At 37.2% G+C, this 21,138-nt stretch overlaps 1 protein-coding gene across 4 annotated transcripts in view; it reads left to right on the top strand.

Moving 5' to 3' along the window:
• Nucleotides 1-21,138, top strand: part of PIK3CB (phosphatidylinositol-4,5-bisphosphate 3-kinase catalytic subunit beta) — a 201,602-nt gene that overhangs the window by 175,493 nt on the left and 4,971 nt on the right. For 3 of the 4 annotated variants that reach the window (XM_040636757.1, XM_040636756.1, XM_040636758.1), the window contains exons 17-21: nucleotides 1,755-1,933; nucleotides 2,734-2,843; nucleotides 4,495-4,573; nucleotides 19,535-19,702; nucleotides 20,770-20,893. In XM_040636757.1, the coding sequence (XP_040492691.1) occupies nucleotides 1,755-1,933; nucleotides 2,734-2,843; nucleotides 4,495-4,573; nucleotides 19,535-19,702; nucleotides 20,770-20,893 (660 nt within the window). Of the gene's footprint in view, nucleotides 1-1,754; nucleotides 1,934-2,733; nucleotides 2,844-4,494; nucleotides 4,574-4,700; nucleotides 4,948-19,534; nucleotides 19,703-20,769; nucleotides 20,894-21,138 lie in introns of those variants that run through there. The other variant, XM_040636759.1, reaches the window with a different exon arrangement.

Below are 21,138 nucleotides of genomic sequence, written 5' to 3' on the forward strand. Positions count from 1 at the left end.
TCATCCCCGAGTGCCACGGGAAGTTTGCTTCAGATCCTGAAGCTGCCACAGAAAATTCAATTGAGTGAATATTAATTGGCTTTATTAGTTGAATCATGAATACAGGAGTATCTCACCTAGCATATAGAGTGGATCTTCCCCAAACTTTTTACCAAAGCCTATAAGGCCCCACTTGATGAAGTCCTACTTCATTGACCTCACTCTTGATCAGACCACACCATACCACACCATACATTTCTTTGGTTCTCTGGGACCCTCAGCTTGACTTTCATAGCATCAAACATATGACATATGTATGATTATATTTTTACTCTTAATTGATGAGTAGCAAGGGGAAGACTCTACGTTTTACGTGGCAGTTTTTGTTATCACTGTAAACCTATGGAAAGACAGGGTGTTGAAACACTTTAAAGTATTTGACTTATGGCCATGTGGGTATTTAGGACACTATTCCAGGAAATGGATATCAACACAATTAGTGATGGGGCCTGAAAATTCCCAACTGTACAAACATAGAAGAAATTCAAATTTGAAATACTTCAAAAAGTTCCTGTTTGCACAGTCTGTTTCTCAACTGGTTCCCTTTTCACCAGTGTTTGTACAGCTCCTGAAACTGTTGAGAAATGGAGTGTCTGTGGCTAACTTGGCAAGCTTCAGCCATCTCGATTTTCATCAAACTACATAGAACCTTCCAGTTTCCTGTGAGCAAGCCCTCAGCCTGTCTATAAAAACTGCATGACTGAATTCATCTCCCTACAGAGTCTTAGTGGTTTCTTTTCATAGAAGCAAAGTTCGAAAATGAAAACATTGCTTAAAATAAATCTCCTGTTAATGGAGATTCAAACCAAGGTGTTCATAGTGTGTGTTGTGTACATGTTTTATATGCTTGTTATAGTCCATTTACATGTTAATATAAATGTGTTTATATTAACAAGCTGTTTCAGCTTTAATAACATAATAATAAAATAAAATCCTTCTTTATGGTTTATGGTTGGCCAAGGCTGTTTCTAATGGATTTTTGTGTAACATGACGTGGAAAGACTTAATTTATAAACAATGAAGTTGACTTTTAGACACAATGGTTTTGATTCAGTTGGCCGCTGTTGATTGACCTTGTACTAACTGCATAAGTTTTTTTTTTTTTAATTTGCATAAGTTTTGATAGAGTTACTTCATAAAAACAAGTAATGTAGACTTGGGCAACAAATACTATTCTCTATGTTCATATTTATTTTATTATACAATAATTCATTTAACTATACTACTCATGGAAAGAGAATATAAGAGTATATTGAGAAGATGTCTCACCAGAGTGGTGACAAGAACTAGATGTTAAGGTTGAATGGCAGGAACCCCGGGATTACTTGTACACAGATTTTCCTCTTGTACTGTGAAGCTGGCCAAATGGAGTGGTTCATCAATCTGCAGAGTTCTGAGTACTTTGCCATACTTATCTTCTTAACCACAATCTATGTCCCTTTACTTTTCTCTGATTTTTAAGATTTCATTTAAGAAAAGGATTAAAGAACATTTGAAAAATGGTGCTTTAAGTAACAAGTGATTAAAATTAGTTTTTTACTCTGTTGTATCTAGCATGTTTGTCATAAACCAAGTACTGATTTTACTTTGGCTGATTGTCAAGTATTTGTGTTGGGGAGAGGAAAGGAGTGGCTATTAATATGATCACCTGATACTATAGTACTTTATATTATTTTTAACAATAAATTTTGTTGGTGGGGAAACTTATTTTTCAGGTTGAAGCCCTCAATAAGTTAAAAACTTTAAATAGTTTAATCAAACTGAATGCAGTGAAGCTAAACAGAGCCAAAGGGAAGGAGGCCATGCATACTTGTTTAAAGCAGAACGCTTACCGGGAAGCCCTATCGGACCTGCAGTCGCCTCTGAATCCGTGTGTTATCCTCTCAGAACTCTAGTAAGTGACCATCTTTGCTGTGCTCAGTGAATTTTCATGAAAATAGCAATGCAGAAAGGATTTCTGAGTGACTGCCTTGCAGGAGCAGTAGGGCTAGCTGTTAGCCTCCCTAAGCACAATGTATTTAAAGAAGGAAAATCTTAAATTTCTCAAAGGTTATTCTTGTGTGCATTAGGATGTATGCCTATTAGCTAAATTCACCTGTGGGGTTCATGACAGTTACTACAAGTTATTTTCCTTTCAATTGTATGTGACTAAATTTGTTTTCTAAGAGTTAAAAATCCTAAGTATGCAAAATGTTGGCAACCATCATAGATTGTTTACTAATTTATTTTCCTATTTGAAAGATTATTTCTCACTGTTTTATTCCCTTCAAAAGTACTAATGGAAAAGCAATGATATGTATTCCCATATGTCCGTATTCAAAATTGATCCCTCTTTAAGAAATCAAGAATGAACTCATAAAAATCCTAATTTTAATCCAATGATATGATCTGGTTTGTATTGACTATGTATAATAACATAAGGAAGAATAAAGAAAGAAAAGGAGGAATTTTAAATGTAGGTAGTGAGAGGGACGAATCTGGGTTTTCAGTCTAGCCCATCTGGCATCACTACATTCTAGCCAAAGCTGTCGTCCTAGTTACTTTTTTACAAAGAGGATATGTAATAGTTCTGACTTCTGCAGACTGAATGAAACAGGTGAGGGTTTTCCCCACGTCTAATATATTGTGGCAAAATTACAGTCTTGCTTTTTCTTTACGTGGAAGTGGGCTAATTTTCCCCTTGTTTGATTTCAGTGTTGAAAAGTGTAAATACATGGATTCCAAAATGAAGCCTTTGTGGCTCGTGTACAATAACAAAGTGTTTGGTGAGGATTCAGTTGGAGTGATTTTTAAAAATGGTGATGGTATGTACTGAGGTTATTACGGTACCGAATTCATTAGTATTTTTCATTTGTTGTCAGTTTGCTTTGTCTGAAAGGTGATGTATAAATGTGTAACAGATGCTAGCCAAGAGGTAGTTATCAATGGTCATAAGATTGAATTTGGCATGTCCTAAATCCCCCTTTTTTCCTCTTAAAAAAATAATGTTTACAGCTTACTTATATACATTGTTCTAATAAATCTTTCTTCCCCCTGCCCCCAAAAATACAAAGTCTAATTCTTTGGTAAAAAGCTTGTGAAATACAAGAGAGTATTTTCAATAATATATTCATATATTCTGTTTCCGTGATAGCAATTTCGATATTGTTGCCATAGTTTTGTATTTTAATTAAAATATCTTACTGACCCATATTTTCAAAAGGAAATGCCTCTGAGGTGATTACACCAACCAGAAGGCAGTTATGACAACCACCACTTGTTAGTTGTATGACTGTAGACAAGTCACATAAAATTCACTTAGCTTCAGGTTCTTCATGTCCATAAGAATTATGGTATTTGTGTGTTGTGTTTATTAAAAGGAATTCTAGGAACATAAGTAAATGTGCTTATATCTATTTTAAAATGAACTTAGGGTGTTTTGCTAGACATCTAACCCCACTTGACCATATGAATGTCATTATGTGTTAGTACTTTCACAGCCCTCTGTTAGCTCAAAATTATCCTTAGATATGATAATAAACAAAATCAACTGTTACAGTTCTGTAACCCATCATACAATTACTTAAATGATTTTTAAGAACTTCTGTGCATTGTTAAACACAACCAGAAAAGAAAAAAATTAGCAGTGTGAATTTTATGGATGCTGTACATAGCATAACTGTGTTATATAGTATTACAGTATCCATACAATTAGTATAGTAGCTTATACGTGGTAAACAATGAAAAATACTGTTGTTGTTGTTTTTTCCTTAAGTAATCTCTACACCCAACATGGGGCTTGAACTCATGACCCTGAGATCAAGAGTTGCATGTTCTGGGGCGCCTGGGTGGCTCAGTTGGTGAAGCGTCTGCCTTCGGCTCAGGTCATGACCCCAGGGTCTTGGGATCGAGCCCCACATCGGGCTCCCTGCTCAGCAGAGATCCTGCTCCTCCCTCTGCCTCTGCCTGCTGCTCCCCATTTGTGCTCTGTCTCTCTCTTGCTATCTCTCTCTGTCAAATAAATAAAATCTTAAAAAAAAAAAAAAATTCGCATGTTCTGACTGAGCCAACCAGGTGCCCCAATTAAAAAAATTGTTTAACTTAATTTAGTTAATAGTGTTTTGGGCACATGCTAACCAAAAAACCTAGTATATTTTGAAGATTTTATTTATTTATTAGAGAGCATGAGAGAAGGGTGAGGGAGAAGCAGACTCCCTGCTGAGCAGGGAGCTCAATGTGGGGCTCAGTCTGAGCCAAAGGCAGCCACTTAACTGACTGAGCCACCCAGGCACCCCTAAACCTAATATTTAACAAAATAAATATGGTCAACATTAAAATTTTGGGAAAATATTAGCACAGTATTTGTCATTGGTTTTAGTTAATTCTGGCTGAATTAGCCAATCTTGAATTAATGTTATGAGACAAAAATGGAAAGCATTTATAATAAAGCAGGATTCCCCCCCCCCCCCCACTTAGATTTACGACAAGATATGTTGACACTCCAAATGCTGCGCTTGATGGATTTACTTTGGAAAGAAGCTGGTCTGGATCTTCGGTGAGATTTCTAGTGAATTTATTTTTGTCTCATGTTGTATTCCTTCCACAGCAAAATTTTTAAAACTTCTTTTTAATTCCTTCCCTCCTGCTATTATTATTAATTGTTCATGGTAATATTTATATAGCATTTTACAGTTTATGGTGAACTATCAAATACATTGCCTTACTGAAGCCTCATCAGATGTAAAACTTACATGTACAGAGATTCCAGAAAGAAAGAAGAGGTTTGAGCTTCCAGTAAAGCCTGGGCAGACAGCAAGAGTCACACTCCATCTAACCTATGGTTTTGAAGGTGCTCTCCTGGAGGATGCACTGGTTGGTGGTCATGAGAATGACAAAGCCAGAGAAAGGCCTGCCTGTCTTCTTAGCCTGGTAACATTGATTCCTCTACCTTCCTGAAAGGGAAGTGTTCAGGGTTGCTTTTAGGGTTTTCAGCTTGTCACCATTATTAGGGGTAGACAGCAGAACAGGTTTATGGCAACAGAAAAAAGAAAACGTATTTTAAAAGTTTAATCCTTATCAAATCTTCTGAGGTGAGGAGCAAATGAAGATAATTACAAACAAAATGTCGATTATATAACAATATAAGATTTGAATCTTATAACCTAAAAAATTAAAAATCAAGCCTCACACTGGGCATAATATTCATAATGAACAGGACAGAAGTCTATAATAATCCTAAATGTTTAAAAAGCTTATAGAAAGAAATTCGGAGAAAAGATGTGAAAAGGCTATTCATACAAGCTATAAAATAAATACACTAATAATTATGTGAACACAGTCAATTCCAGCATAGAAGTACAAATTACAAGAATAGTTGGATACCACTGATAAACTAGTCTGCGATACTGGTGAAGCAACAAAAACACAATATTTTCGTATACCTTTGTAAATTAATATAAGCCTCCCTGTATCAAGTTTTTTTATATCCTCTATCTGATATTTCCAGAACTTACTTTAAAATTAGAAATGTGGAGGGGTTCAGTTGGTTAAACGTTTGAGTCTTGATTTCAGCTCAGGTCTTAATCTCAAGATGGTGAGTTCAAGCCCTGCATTGGGCTCCACGCTGGGCATGGAGCCTGTTAAAAAAAATTAAAAATGTAGACAAAAATTTATGCACAAAGATATTCATCCTTGCTTTATTTACAATAAAAAAAATTAGACCACTGTGGTTAAGTGTCCGACTCTTGATTTTGGCTCAGATCATGGTCTCAGGGACCTGGGATTGACCCCTGCGTCAAGCTCCCAGCTCTGCAGGGAGTCTGCTTGTCTGCTTCTCCCTCTGCCCCCCCCCCCACCCGCCCTTCCCTTACTGTTCATAGAGAATTGCTTAACAGTTTGGAGAAAGTGCTTATCTTCAAATGTCAAAAAAAGTGAGGTGCAAAAGTGTTTTCATAGAATTATTTCACCTGTATTAAGAACTCACTGAAAAGTGACACACTAAAATGTTGACAGAAACTAAAATGGTAGGGGCGCCTGGGTGGTTCAGTCGTTAACCGTCTGCCTTCGGCTCAGGGCGTGATCCCAGAGTCCTGGGATCGAGCCCCACATCAGGCTCCTCCACTGGGAGCCTGCTTCTTCCTCTTCCACTCCCCCTGCCTGTGTTCCCTCTCTCGCTGGCTCTCTCTCTCTCTGTCAAATAAATAAATAAAATCTTAAAAAAAAAAACTAAAATGGTAATAGATGTTATTTCTGGGTGATGTAATTAAAGGCAGTTTCACCCTCTACTTCATATACCTGTTTTCTTTCTTTCTAAACATTTTATTTTTAAGTAATTTCTACTCCCAGTGTGGGGCTTGAACTCACAACCCTGAGATGAATAGTGGCATCCTCTACTGACGGGGCTAGCCAGATGCACCTTGTGTACCTGTTTCTGTAGTTCTTAAATGGGCTTGTATTCTTTTTTTAATTGAGGATTAAAAAACAGTAAGCGTGTTTCATGATAGTAATACAGGTCCATACAGTTTTAAACTTTTTTTCTATGCTAGTTGATGATTTTCCTCTTTTACCTAATTCTTTATATTTTATTTTTCTAAATTGTGGACTATTTTACCCATGAAAGTACAGAAAATAACCTACGATTTTTATGTTTTTACATTGGGACTTAATAAATATATATTTAGCAATTAAATGATAGTTATTAACATGTTTTCAACTTTTTAAAAAAGGAATTAAACATGCAGATAAAGTTAATCCATTCTCATCCTATTCTGCCTTCTCACATTTCAGAATTAACCACTATTTTAAAGCTGTAATACGTATATTTTTGTGCTTTAACTATACATTTGGTATTTATTATACGTTTTGAACTTTAAATAAATGCTGTTATATCACATGTAACTTTTTCTTTTTTTCCTCAACATTTTTTGGGATTTATTAAGATTAATATATGAAGTTCTAATTTGTTATTTTCACTTCTTTATTCTTTGAATAAATATAAAAATTTATTCATTCTTCTGTTACTAGCTATTTACATTCATTGTTTTTTCCAACAATAACAAAAGCTTGAGTTTGAACCCTTCTAAACAGCTCACAGTTCACACATGTAACAGGTGTGTTTAGTTTATATAGCTGGAAGTGGAATTGCTCCATCATAAGGGATGTGTATGGTCAGCTTGACTACCATTGTCCAAATAGTTGTAGCAGTATTATGTTACCACCCAGAAATATCTCCTTGCCAATCAGACTTGTTGATTTTTTGCAAATCTAATGGATATAACATGGTAGATCGTAGTACTTTAATTTGCATTTCTTTTATAAATAGCTTGGTTCTTTGTGTTTTCAATGTTGAAAAGTACTGTGTTGTTCTCTCTGCTATAAGTTACCTAGGTTCCTTTAAGGTTTATACTTTTTGTTATGTTATTTAAAAAAATTTTTTTTTCTCTGTGCCATTATCTTTAAAGATATTCTTCTAGGGACGCCTGAGTGGCTCAGTCAGTTAAATGTCTGCCTTTCGCTCGGGTCATGATCCTGGAATCCCAGGATCGAGCCTCTCATCAGACTCCCTGCTCAGCGGGGAGCCTGCTTCTCCCCCTCACCCCACTTGTGCTCTGTCTCGTGCTCTCTCTCTCAAGTAAATAAATCTTTTTTAAAAAGATATTCTTCTATATTTTATTTTGCAAATTTTATTTATTTGCAAACTTAGTGTGCTTTTTCCTTTTCTCTCTCTGCAAAGGTTTGGTTCTGGTGTTGGTTTTTTGGAATCCAGGTCTTTTTTGACTACTGATTTTTCTTAATGGTTATTGGACTCAGCAGGTTTTTTTTTTTCCCTCTTGAGTCAGCCTGGAGGCTAAAAATTGTCCAGTTCATCAGTGTTTTCAAACTTATTATCATACATCTTTTGTAACATTCTCTTGTAATTTTAAAACCTCTTTTGTGTTTAATTTTTCTTTTTTGCATGTGTAAAATTATTTTATGTGCACTGTTTTTCTTTATTAGTCTAGAGGTTTGCTTCTTAGAATTTTAAAAGAAGGAGCTTCTAGTTTTGTTGATCATTTCTGTTTTATCATTGGTTACCTCTTTATGATTTCCTTTTAGTTGTGTTTATTCTGTACTGACTTTTTTTTTGACAAGCAAGTTGAATCAAGCATTTGACTCTTGATTTTTGGCTCAGGTCATGATCTCGGGTTGTGAGATTGAGTCCTGCATTGGGCACCACGCTGGGCATGGAGCCTGCTTAAGATTCTCTCTGTCCCTCTCACTGTTCACTCCCTGCCCCCACTCATGCTCTCTCTCTCAAAATTAAAAAACAAAAACAAAAAACCTCTGATAGCTTTATGGGGTTTCTGTTATATGTAACTGTCTTCTTTTGTCTTGCTGCTTTTTAAAAAAAATTTTTGTTTAAATTAGCCAACATATGGTAAGTACATCATTAGTTTCAGATGCAGTGTTTCAATAATTTATCAGTTGGGTATTGTCTTGCTGCTTTTACGTTTTTTTCTTTATCACTCTATTTTCTATTTTAATTATAATATGTCTTGGTGTGGGTCTGGTTTTTTTTTTTTATTTTGTTGGGGGTTCTCTCTGACTCCTGGATCTGGATATGTTTCCTTCCCCAAATTAGGGTAGTTTTCAGCTATTACCTCTTCAAATACTCTGCCCCCTTTTCTCTCTCTTCTTCTGGGAATCCTATAATGTGAATGTTACTACATTTGATGGAGTCACTGAGTTCCCTAAGTCTATTATCATTTTGCATAATTCTTTTTCTTCTCTTTTATTCATCTTGATTACTTTCCATTAATCTTTCTTCTAGGTCATTAATTCATTCATCTGCTCTTCCAGTCTGCTGTTACTGCAGCAAGCATGTTTCTAATCTTGTTTATTGCACTCTTCATCTCTGTTTGGTTATTTTTTTTATCTGTGTGTTAAGGGTCTCACTGATGTCTTCCACTCTTTTTTTCAAGTCCAGTGGGTATCTTTGTGATCATTACTTTAAATTCTCTGTCAGGCATGTTACTTATATATGTTTTACTTAGATCTCTAATCGTGGCCTTGTCGTGTTCTTTAATTTGGCACAAATTCCTCTGTCTTCCCATTTTGTCCAAGTTGCTGTGCCTGCTTCTGTGTGTTAGGAAAGTCTGTTCTTGAGGGTAATGGCCTTATTAAGAAGAGGTCCTGGGGCGCCTGGGTAGCGCAGTCATTAAGCGTCTGCCTTCGGCTCAGGGCGTGATCCCAGCGTTACGGGATCGAGTCCCACATCGGGCTCCTCTGCTGGGAGCCTGCTTCTTCCTCTCCCACTCCCCTGCTGTGTTCCCTCTCTCGCTGGCTATCTCTCTGTCAAATAAATAAATAAAATCTTTAAAAAAAAAAAAAAGAAGAAGAGGTCCTATGGTGCCCTGCAGTGTAGTGTCTCCTGTTCTGCAGGGCCTGGCACTTCCAGGAGTGTTTCCAGTGTGTGCTGTATGTGCTCTGCTGTTGTGTTCTGGCTCTTTTATCATCTGCAAAAGCTTTCTTTGCCTCTTGTGGGCACTGTTTGGTCCCTGGCCTGAATGTGATTTTAACTAGGGCTCTGGAACCGGTGCCCTGTATAACTCCTGGATGGGGAGATGTAATGCTAGAAGGGGTTTGGGGCAGTGTTCTGGGAGAGGGGGCCTGCTTTGCTGAGCCTAAGGCAAGAAGGACTGGGAAGGGCAGATCCACCAGAGCATGGGGAGGTGAGGCTTGGTGTAAGCAAGTTAAGTAGTGGATATTGGCTTTGCACTGGTTCTGGCAGGTAGCTCTACTTATGCTGAGGGGTAGGGGAGGGAAATGGCGCCTTCCAGTTTCTTTGTTTCTGGAGGGGTCTCTCCTTGAAGCCTGCTTTTCTGGGATGCTCCAAGATGAACAAATAACCTTCCCACTATGCACCCCAGGCACTCTTCAGATAGCTGTTTCCATGCTGTCTGTTTGCCCTGCCTTCTCTTCAGGAACAGGCCCAATGCTGACCTTTAGGACTCTAGGCTTTAAGCCCTGCTGGTTGTAAGAACTCAGAAAATTTGGGCTCTCTTGTTTTCCAAGCCAGTTGCTACAGGGATTGTTTTTCCCTGTGTGCTCCTCTGTGGCGTAGTCTGTCTCTCGCCATTCTCCATGACCATGGCTCCCTCCCCACCGCAGTGCCCACAGTACATTTCTCTCCCATGTGGTGTCTCTGCGCTTCCTGCCTTCTTCATTGTGGCGTCTTCTCTACCTTTAGTTGTAGAGTTGGTCCTGCCAGTCTTCAGGTCAATTCCTGGGGTACTTAGAATGATTTGATAGTTACGTAGTTGTATTCATGGAATGAGGTGAGCCTGGGGTCCTCCTGCTCTGCTGCCATCTTTCCACTGGCTCAACTCCTGGTCTAGTTTAAATTATTATAACTTCCAAATGCATTGGATTTTTTGTTGCTGTTGTTTCTGGTTTCTAATTTTATTTCTTTATTGTCAGAATTATGTGGTCAGTATAAATCAATATCATATTTCTTAAGAATTTCTTTATGCTTTAACAAAAATGTCCAGTTTTCGAAACATCCCATTTGTGAGTAAAAAGATTCCATATGCTGTAATTATTAACAGCAAGGTTGTAAGTCAGTCTATTTTATGAATTTTGTTAACTGTGTCCATATCTATACTCTCATCAAATTTTACTTATTTTTCACTTCACAGGTATGTTAAAACCTCCCATTGTAATTGGCATTTGTCAGTTTTTGCTTGCAGTTTTGTTAGTTTTCTCATTGTGGTTTTAATTTGTATTTCCCTAATAACTAATGATGTTGGCCAGCTTTTAATATGTTTATTGGCCATTTGTATATCCTCTTTGGAGACATAGCTATTGAAGTCTTTTGCTCATTTAAGTTCTTTTTTTTTTTTTCCAGTAATCTTTACCCCCAACATGGGGCTCCAACTCGTGACCCCTAGCTTCAGAGTCAGATGTTCTTCCTACTGAAGCAGCCAGACACCCCTCATTTGCTCATTTTTGAATTGGATTGGTTGCCTTTTAATTTTAGTGTTGTATGAATTCTTCGTGTATTTTAGATACTAGACCCCATTAAATAAATTATTTGCAAATGTTTTCTTGCATTCTGTGGGTTGTCTCTTGAGTTTTTTGATAGTGACCTTTGATGCACAAAGTTTTTAATTTTGATGAAATCCAATTTATCTATTCTTTTTTTTTATATGTATATATTTTTAGTGTCAGGTTTAAGAAGTCATTGCCTAATACAATGTCATGAAAGTTTATGCTTATGTTTTCTTCTGAAAGTTTTAGTTTTAACCCTTATATTAGAGATCATCAATCCATTTTTAGTCAGCACTTTTATATGGTATATTGTAGGAGTCCAGTTTCTTTCTTTTTTTTTTTTTTTAAAGATTTTATTTATTCATTTGACAGAGAGAGAGAGACAGCCATTGAAAGAGGAAACACAAGCAGGGGGAGTAGGAGAGGAAGAAGCAGGCTCCCAGCAGAGGAGCCCGATGCGGGGCTTGATCCCAGAACACCGGGATCACGCCCTGAGCTGAAGGCAGACGCTTAACGACTGAGCCACCCAGGCGCCCCCAGTTTCTTTTATTTGTATTTGGATATCCAGTTGTCTCAGCGCCATTGTTGAAAAGACTATTCTTTCTTCAGTGAATTGTCTTGATACTCTTGTCATATGTCAGTTGAATGTATATGTGAGGGTTTTTTTCTGAACTCTAAATTCTATTTCATTGATCTACATGTCTGTCTTTATGCACAGCCTTGATTACTGTGGCTTTGTATTAAGTTTTGAAATCCAGATGTGAGTCCTCCAACTTTTGTTCAGTCTCTGTTTTTATTTATCTGCAAAATCTTAATTCCTCCTTTGTTTTTGAAGAATAGTTTTTCTGGATATTGAATTCTCAGTTTTCAGTCTTTCAGCATGTTTTAATATGTCCTCACAACTGCTTTCTAGCCTCTAAGATCTCTGATAAGAAATCAGTTAATTTGGCAGGGTTTGGGGGGTGGTCTCTGTAAGGGATGAATCATATCTCTCTTGTTGTTTTCAAGATTCTCATTTTTTAATCTTGACAGATTATAACATATGCAGGCTTACTTGGATTTGACTTTGACTTCATTTGAATTTGAATTCAGTTGAGCCTCTTAGGTGTATAGATTTTGTTTTTCATTAATCTTCCTGGGAACCGCTAGAGTTTGAAGAATGACAGCTCCAGAAATGGGATCAAAGGAGCTCCAACCCCATATTGCCCCCTTTAATGGCTACTAGATTACTGTATTCACTGTGATTGTGGACTGTTCGTTGTCAGGTATACTGCAGAACTGGGAAGGTGGGAAATTGGACTATGTCATGGTAAAACAGCTGAGATTCAGCCATTTTCTTCAATAAACACTCCCTGATTGCTGCAACTCTTTCTTGTATTTCCATAGTACTCAAATAGTCGATTGACAGTTTGTTTTTTTTTTACCAGTGTTCTTGTTGTTTTTACGGAAGACTAGATTTTCAGAGGTCCTTAACTCCCTGTTTTTGCAGACATCACCTAGTTATAGAATTTTAAAATCTAAATTTACAGCTGCTTTCCTTAGAAACCTTGAAGATGTTACTCCATGGTATTCTGACTTCTTTTACTTTGTACAAGTCTGTTGTCAGTCTAATAGTATTTTTCCCCCATTGCAGAAAACAAATTTCTCTTTGCCTTTGGTTTTTGCAGTTTTTACTACAGTTTGTTAGTATATGGATTTCTTTTTATCTTTCCTTCCCCATTCTCATGTGTCTTTTCAATCAGAAGTAATATTTTCTTTTAGTTCCTACAGAATGTATCCATATTTTTCAGTATTGCATTTCTTCCACTCTCTCAGTCTTCTGCAACTTTAATAGAGGTGTGTTGGACTTCCCTGTTCTGTCCTGCATGATTCTTAACCTGTTTTGCCTATTTCCCATCTTTCAGTGACATTCTTTGTAGTTCTTGTATTTTGTCTTCTAGTCACTAAATTTCTCTTCTACATTGTCCAATTTCATTTTCTTGTGTAGTTGATAAAATTTGGTTTTGAGTTCTTTTTGGTGTGGATTGTTTTCTCTGAGTGTCCTTTGCTCCCTAGAGTGTGAAAGTATCCTCCCAGAATGAGTTTGAGTTTAATTTGTGCTGTTCCCCAAGGTTTACAGTCAGTCAGTTTTTATTTTAACTCTGCCTTCATGCTCTCAGATTACGTAGGTAGTTTAAACTTGGATCTCATAAGAATGTAGGATGTCTTGAGATTTGCATTTTCATGAAACTTTTTTTGCCCCCATCCATTGCCCAAGGTAGATGGCAAACTTTCATGCTACATCTTCTGGTCAGTGAGCGGACATTTTCTAGTTCCCTTTTCATACACTTGACAGCCCTCTCAGATCCCCAGCCTTGTATAGGATCTCAGGTCCAGATTCTCTCTCTTACGGGCCGAACACCGTATCTCTTTTTTCAAGGACATTAAAACGTCAACCAAGTCAATAACTTTCTCAGCCAGTGCTATGAATAATCTATATTTCTGGGACCCAGAGTTCTCCTTTTCTTTCTTTATTAACCATAACTATTTATAAAACCTTTTTGAATTTGTCATTTTTTATGTGTTTTAGTATCTATGGCAGGTTAGTCTACAAGTTTGCTGTAAATAGTTTTACTTATGATTGACTTTATCCCTGTAAGATTATAAGTGTTTTCTGATTAATTTTTGAAACTTGAATTGTTTTCTTCATTACTAAATATATTTTAGGATATTTTAAACTTAAAACACTTGCTATTTATTGACTGAGCTAGACATTGTATTAGGTTCTTCACATATGTAATGTCATGTAACTTAAAAAACTGTAGGAGATTGTGTTACTTCTTTTTAAGACAGATGAAAAAATTAAGGCTCAAGGGATTTTAAACAAATTGTCGAAGGTTACAAAAATATTAAGTGAAGGAGCCAGATTCAAATCCAGGTCTGTCAAGCTGTATACTTGATGTCATTTTTTCATTTTACCAGTCTAAGCAAGAAAGCAATCATGATAAGACATCTCTAGTACCCTTTGTTTATCAAAGTGTTGTAATGCCCGAAATAGTAACTTTCCATTGATTTGGGGTTTTTTCTTTAAAGAAGGAGTTTTCTAGTCTTAGATCCTTCCATGCTGTTGAGGTAGAAGGAGGAATTTGCTGTTGGTATTGTTACTTTTATGGGACTTATAGATATAATTGAAATAAGGAAGTGAGATTATCATTTAAAAAGGACCCTTTGAACACCATAAGTGACAGAGTTTTGCTTTTAAATTAGGAATTTTCTACAGCTGTATAAAAAGTAGAATTATTTTGGAATAGGTAGCAAGTTTTTTAGCCAAGCACATACACATAGGAAATACTGCATAGATAAGAGGAATGGGTGATTGTGAACTCTGCCTGAGGAACTTAAACCCAGAGGGATCTGGTTTACCACCCCCCCCAGGAACCCCCTCTGTTTGTATATAAAGTTTTATTGGTATACAGCCACAGCCCATTTGTTTACATTCTGTCTGGCTACATTTATGCTGTAACTGCAGAATTGAGTAGTCTGCAATGCCTAAAATATTTACTATCTGTTCACCCTTCTTATAAAGTAAACCCCTGCAAAAATGATTTTACTTGATTTATCCCATAAAAACAGAGGAGACTTTTCAAGCTCAGGCTAGTAACTCATTGGTTCTTTCCAAGGTTAGCACATAAGCTACAAAGTGGTCTCCTTTGCTAAAAGCAGATTCAGACCACATGAAGAGTCATGTTCAGTTACGAAAGGCTGAGCTAAAAATTTTCTCTTTTAAAGTTCCAGTGCCTACAGGGAGCGTGGGTGGCTCAGTTGGCTAATCGTCTGACTCTTGATTTTGGCTCAAGTTATGATCTCAGGGTTGTGAGATCAAGCCCAATGTCGGGCTCCGCCCTGGACATGGAGCCTCCTTAAGATTCTCTGTCTCCCTCTGCCCGCCATGTCCTGCTCTCTCTTTCTCTCTCTCAAAAAAATAAATAAATGAATAAAAAAATAAAAAATAAAGTAAATAAAAAGTAAAGTTCTGATGCCTACAAGCCAGGTCCAGGGACCAAGAGGGGATCCCTCAGGACCAGCCAAGAGGGTCCTTGGCTTCATACAGGGAAGAAATTTACCAGGAGCCAGCAGGAGGTGAAAGCAGAGTTTATTGAAGATAGAGGGAGAGCAGATACAGATGGACTGTCCCAAACACTTAGAGAGGAAAGGAGCATGAGTCTCATCTTTGTTTGGGATCTGGGGGTTTTTATTGAGGATGATGGTCTGGCCTGTGTCCTCTCAGGTATCCAGGAACCAGTTAGAATAAGGACAAGATCCACGTGTCCATCATAAGTCACTTATTCCTTGAAGCCAGGGTCTTGGCTTTGAGATGCCTGGTGCCAGTGGTTTAGATACTACCTATTATGCTCGAAGACTCCAAAGATACCATTAACTTTGTCCCTTACAAGGAGGACATTCATTAAGGCATATGTGGGGCAGAGGTTCAGGTCCTAACAAGAATAGAAGCAGAAAAAAAGCAAAAGGAACAAAACAGTTTTTCTTTCATGGGGTCCCTTTGGTTTGCCTCTCAGTTCCAATAGCCTAATTAAAAACCCCAATCCTTTTCTTTTCTCTTAGGTTTTTTATTTTACCCATTCTGTTCAAATGTAAAGCACATTTAGCTTCAAATGAAGTTCATTGTGACCTCAGGCAAAGGGAAGAAACCACATGTGGGAGTGCTAGAAATAAACCTAGTGTCTCTTATGGGAAGCAACAAGTGTCTAACAAGAAAAAGGAACTTGTCTGTTCAGTGAGATCTCTGCTGACTTTTTGTACTCTGACCCCATGTTTTTAAAATATGTAGAACTTTAATTCTTTTGGGTTCATTTCTAAATGAATACCTTTTTCTCACCAAACTTTTTTTCACTGTTTCTATAAATATGTGTGTTCCAGTGTTCCTATTGTTTGTTTTTCTTTTGGCCAGCTGTTCAGGTTAAGCTCGGTCACGTAGCACACACTCTTCTAAATTCAGTCTTAAATCTTCAGGTACCTTCTATACTTGATTACTTTGACCAGAATATTTTATTACTTATAACAGTGCCCTGTTAGCATGAATGAAAGTGTGTATTTCTCATTTTCATTTTTCTCTCATGTCTCAAAAATATTCTTGGTATCTTTCATGTTAAATTAGAACATTTATAAGCCATCAGTGTGTTAGAACACTCTCACCTTATTCGGTCAACAAATAATAGGTATTCAGCCTTTCCTGTCGAGTCTCATAGGTCGTCTTTATGTAAATCTGTCTGACCTTTGGTAGATTTGACAGCCCTTTTCCACCCCCTGAATTTTGGACAGCTGTCTTCATTGTGACTTTACATCTGAATTACATTAATGGGATTTACTTCCCTTTTAAGAGTGCTAATTAACAGTTCTTTAATAACACTGTATCGATAATCTTGGAAGGATTAAGGAAGAAGATGGAAGCAATGCAAACGTTAGGTAAAGGAATTATATTTTCCTCCCTTAGAAGCAAGGGACCCCGGTACCACTCCGATTTGGGTCAATGTGTTAGAGTCAAGGACAGAGAAAATTTTCTACATACCCATTGAGAGTAGGGTTATGGGGCTGCCATCCCCTCCACTGTAGAATTTATATTTTAATTCTTGTTTAATGGAAAGGTAACAAATTGCTCCTTGGGTCAGAGAGTGTGAGAAAGGAAGGGAAATATTACCAGTTGTTGTTGAGCCTTTTAAGAAGTGTGGAAGTTGAGTGCAAATCGAGCCCATGTAAGATGGTCAGGGCTCCAGGAGTTTGTCCCCAGCTTGACTTCTGTCAAACTGTCTGTCTGACAAGGATGTTTTTTCCTTCCCATTGTGAGAGTTTCATCCTCGAGACATTGAATGCTTTTATCATTGCATGCTTTTGAAGAGGAAGTTGTTGGATTTTTGCCCAGTTTGGCTGCAAGTGAGGTGGGAGGAGAAGCAGGAAAGTGAGCCAAAGTGCAGTTTAACTGTGCACTGTTTACCTCACATGTGTTGTGTCACGAGAAGGACAGGGGTGTTGGGAAAGCTTCCATGCTCCAAGCTACCTTTCTTATTGAAAGGTAACTTTTTAAAAGGAGGGAAAAAAACCCACAAACTACTCAGATGTAAAGCAGTCTATTGGTATATCAGGCTGCCAACATGTAGTTTGACAGTTCTCCCAGCCTTATTAGAACTAGGAAAGTGCCTAAAAGAGGCATAAAATAATTGAATTCTTGGTTGTATGGAAATTTAGGGATTATTTAATGAAATTTGGCTCTTTTATTGGGTTGTTACAGTAATACATTCATAAATTTTCCCAGCACGCACGTACGTACACACACACACGCCCTCTTTCATAAAGTCCTTCAAAGCTTTCTCAGTGCCTCTAAGAGAATGACAGAAGCCCTTACATGACCTGTAGGGCCCTGCATAGTCTTTCTAACACTGTTTCTTGTCCTCACCTTGCTTTTGTATTCTCCCTTATATTTTCCTCCAGCCCTGCTGTCCTTTCTCCACATAGAGATCTTTCTTAACTCTTGACATGTTCTCATGGCATTTCTCATTCATACAAAGATCACATGCACATTGTGATTTGTGCCTTGTCTGCTCAGTGAGAGCAAGGACTGCTTTTTTTTTTTTCCTCTCTGTATCACCAGCAGCAAACACAATGCATGGCACATAGCTGTAACCATATATTTATTGAGTCCTGGAATCCCATCCATTGCATTTTCTGTAGTCATCTTTCATTTGAACTTCCCAAGGTATCAACATTCTAGTTTGGAGTTGCTGTAAGGATAACACAGTTTTTACAAAACTGAAGAAATATTTACAACCAAAAGAAGAAAATATATATAGATCATATATATATATATAAAGAAGTCATATAAGTCACTAAGGAAAATACTTTAAAACCCTAATAAATAGGGGAAGTATGTGAATACGTAAGTCATAAAAGAAAATCTTAAAATGGCTAAAAGAGACATGAAAAATATTTATTTTTATTAGGGATCGTATAAATGAAATTCAGAGCAAAATGCTACCTATCAATTTAGCAAAAATTATTTTACACAAGAGCAGCCTAGAGATCTATTATATACAGATCTAGAGACTGTTATATACAGTCTAGAGACTGTTGTGTTTAAAAGATAATTTTAGAGCCACACAGACCTAGTTTTAAGTCTTAGATCTTAAGCTTAGTTAAATGTATGACCTTTTGCAAATTACTTTGTTTCTTATTTGTAAAACTGGGAACTTACCTTACAGGGATTTTGTTATTAAAATTGTCAATTCATTCAGAAATATTTACTGAGTGTGTGCTTTGTGCCAGGCGCATTCTCAGGCACTGAGGATACAGCAGGGAACAAAACATCCCTGCCTGGTAGAACTCCCATTCTAATGGTGGAGAGAGAGAGACAATAAAGAAACAAATAAATAAAATGTACAAGATGTCTGGATAGTGTTGAGGTTATAGAGGAAAATGAAACAAGGAAGAGATAGCAAGTATTGTGTCACAGATAGTTCTGTAATTTTAAATAGGATGATCAGGAATTTGTCACTGAGACAGAAACATTTCAGTAAAGACTTCAAAGAAATAAGGGAGTAAATCATGTAGAGGTCTTGGGAAGGATGTTCTAGGCAGGAAAATGGAATGAGGTAATGTTGTGCCTGATACGTTTGAAGAAGGCAAGGAAGCCAGTGTAGTAGGAATAAAGTGAAAAAGGGAAGGATACGAGGAAAGGTGAAGGGCCTTGTGAGCTAGGGCAGGCATACTGGCTTTCACGCTAAGGTGGAAAGCCATTGCAGAGATTTTGATTGGGGGGAGTGACATGCTATGCATACTTTTTAAATGGATTATAATGCTGTTGCATTTAAATGTGGAAGCAGGGAGGCTAATAAGGAAACTTGAATAATTGAGTAAGGGTTGATGGTGACTTGGTCTAGGGTAGGAGCTAGAGGAAGAGTGGAGGCAGAGAAGTCTTAAGTACACATTTTCAAGACAGGTAAATGCTGGTTGTGAGAGAAAGAGTCAGAGGTGACCTTAAGATTGTGGGCTTGAACAACTGCAAGGATGGAGTTGCCATTCATTAAGCAAGGTAATGTGTGAAGTGCTTAGCCTGCTGTGTGGCATCTATTAGGTGCTCCATAAAGGGTGGTTCCCTTCTCCAAAATTTCGAATAAAAATAAAAAACTGTTCTTTTCTGATATGCTTCTGTCCATCTACACAAACAGATAGAATATTTCACCAGAATAACTAGATAACAGATTATACATTTAGCTGGTACATTGAAGTTCTAGTAAACTATATTATCTGTTGGCCAAGAGATTTACCCCTCAACAGAAAATAGAACTTGTATTTTTCCATATGACAATAGGACAAAAATGGCGAGGGTATCAATAGTAATAAAACTTCTTAAAAATCAAAGAAGAAACTTACTCTGTTAAAGTTTCATTTTATGGATAACATATACATGTGACTATGCCCATTTTTTTTCTCCTTTCAGGATGCTGCCTTATGGCTGTTTAGCAACAGGAGACCGCTCTGGCCTCATTGAAGTTGTGAGCACCTCTGAAACAATTGCTGACATTCAGCTGAACAGTAGCAACGTGGCTGCTGCAGCAGCCTTCAACAAAGATGCCCTTCTGAACTGGCTTAAAGAATACAATTCTGGGTTAGTTTATCATTCTTCTAAACAAACAACCAGACAAATAACTGTTTTTTCAAGTAGAATCATCAGTGTCCTAGAGGAAATGTTAGTGTTACTTATTGCTTTATTTCAGGTTAGATCAGAATGACAAATAGGCCTTCCTAAAGTCTCACAGATGGTTAGCATTAAATTCTCCTTTATCTAGATCAAATTTCAGAGCCTTGTAGTAGTTACAGTCTAAGAATTTATGAATTTTTAAAATAATTTTTTGAATGTGTCAACTTCTGTAATTACATGAATGTATGAACTTAGTAAGTTTTCAGTAGATTTTTACAATAGAAGTAAATGAGTTTGTAGACTGTGATTGCTCCAAATTAAAAAAAAAACCACAGGGCTGGGAATTGTGTTATTAATGGTTACTATGTTGGGAAAGCCCTAATCATATACAATTGAGGAATTTCACAGTGAGGGGAAAACACTGTAAGTATATTTGGCTAATGACTTAAAAGTCAGATATATATTTTATCATTGTCAACACCGAAGGACTTGTATGTGAGAATTAGTTTTCATATTTCGATCTTAAGACCTTGTCTCTAAAGGGTCTGTATTACCAACTTCTAATTTAAGTCAGTGATTTTAAGTATTGGAACTTAACTCTTAAACATGGAATTCTAGTGTTAGGTCAAAACTGACCAAAAAATGTTCTAAAGCCCAGTATCAGCTAGCAAAGCTGATGGTCTCCTCTGTTATTATGCATATGAACTTACTCCCAACCCCAATGAAGCTCAGTCCCCAGGACACATCAGTTTGAATGGCTGAGGTCCAGTTATCTGATGTCTTTGAGTCTTCCTGTTGACTCCTTTCTGCCCTCTTCTGCAGTGTTCATCCTCCCTCTTTTGGCTGCTCCAGAATGTTCTGCTCATAGGGTTTTAGCAGCTCTGTGTTGCCTTTCTACTCACAATTAAAAAGGAAGCAGAAGTGTGAATTGGGTCTCATCCCATACTTTTGGAGACGGAAAACCTTTGTTGCTGCATTTATTTATTTATTTATTTATTTATTTATTTATTTATTTATTTCTCTCTCTCTTTCAGGGATGACCTAGACCGAGCCATTGAGGAGTTTACCTTGTCCTGTGCCGGCTACTGTGTAGCTTCTTATGTCCTTGGGATTGGTGATAGACATAGTGACAACATCATGGTCAAAAAAACCGGCCAGGTGAGCTGCTCCCCAGAGTCTGCCAAGGGCCTCGGTGATGCTATTACTTACATACAGCCCAGTCTCTTGTGCAATTCAGGCAGATTCTTTAGTGATTCTCAGAGTTATGTCTTTGTGCTTTCCCTTTATTTCCCATCCCTCGTTTCACATACCATCTGCTTCATATATTCATTGGTTTGTTTGCTTAAAGTTAGGTGATAAGCACTTGTCTGTCTAATGTTTGAAAAGTTATTGTACTTATTTAA

Source organism: Ursus maritimus, unplaced genomic scaffold (assembly GCF_017311325.1).
Source record: "Ursus maritimus isolate PB19 unplaced genomic scaffold, ASM1731132v1 scaffold_20, whole genome shotgun sequence".
Lineage (NCBI taxonomy): Eukaryota > Metazoa > Chordata > Mammalia > Carnivora > Ursidae > Ursus > Ursus maritimus.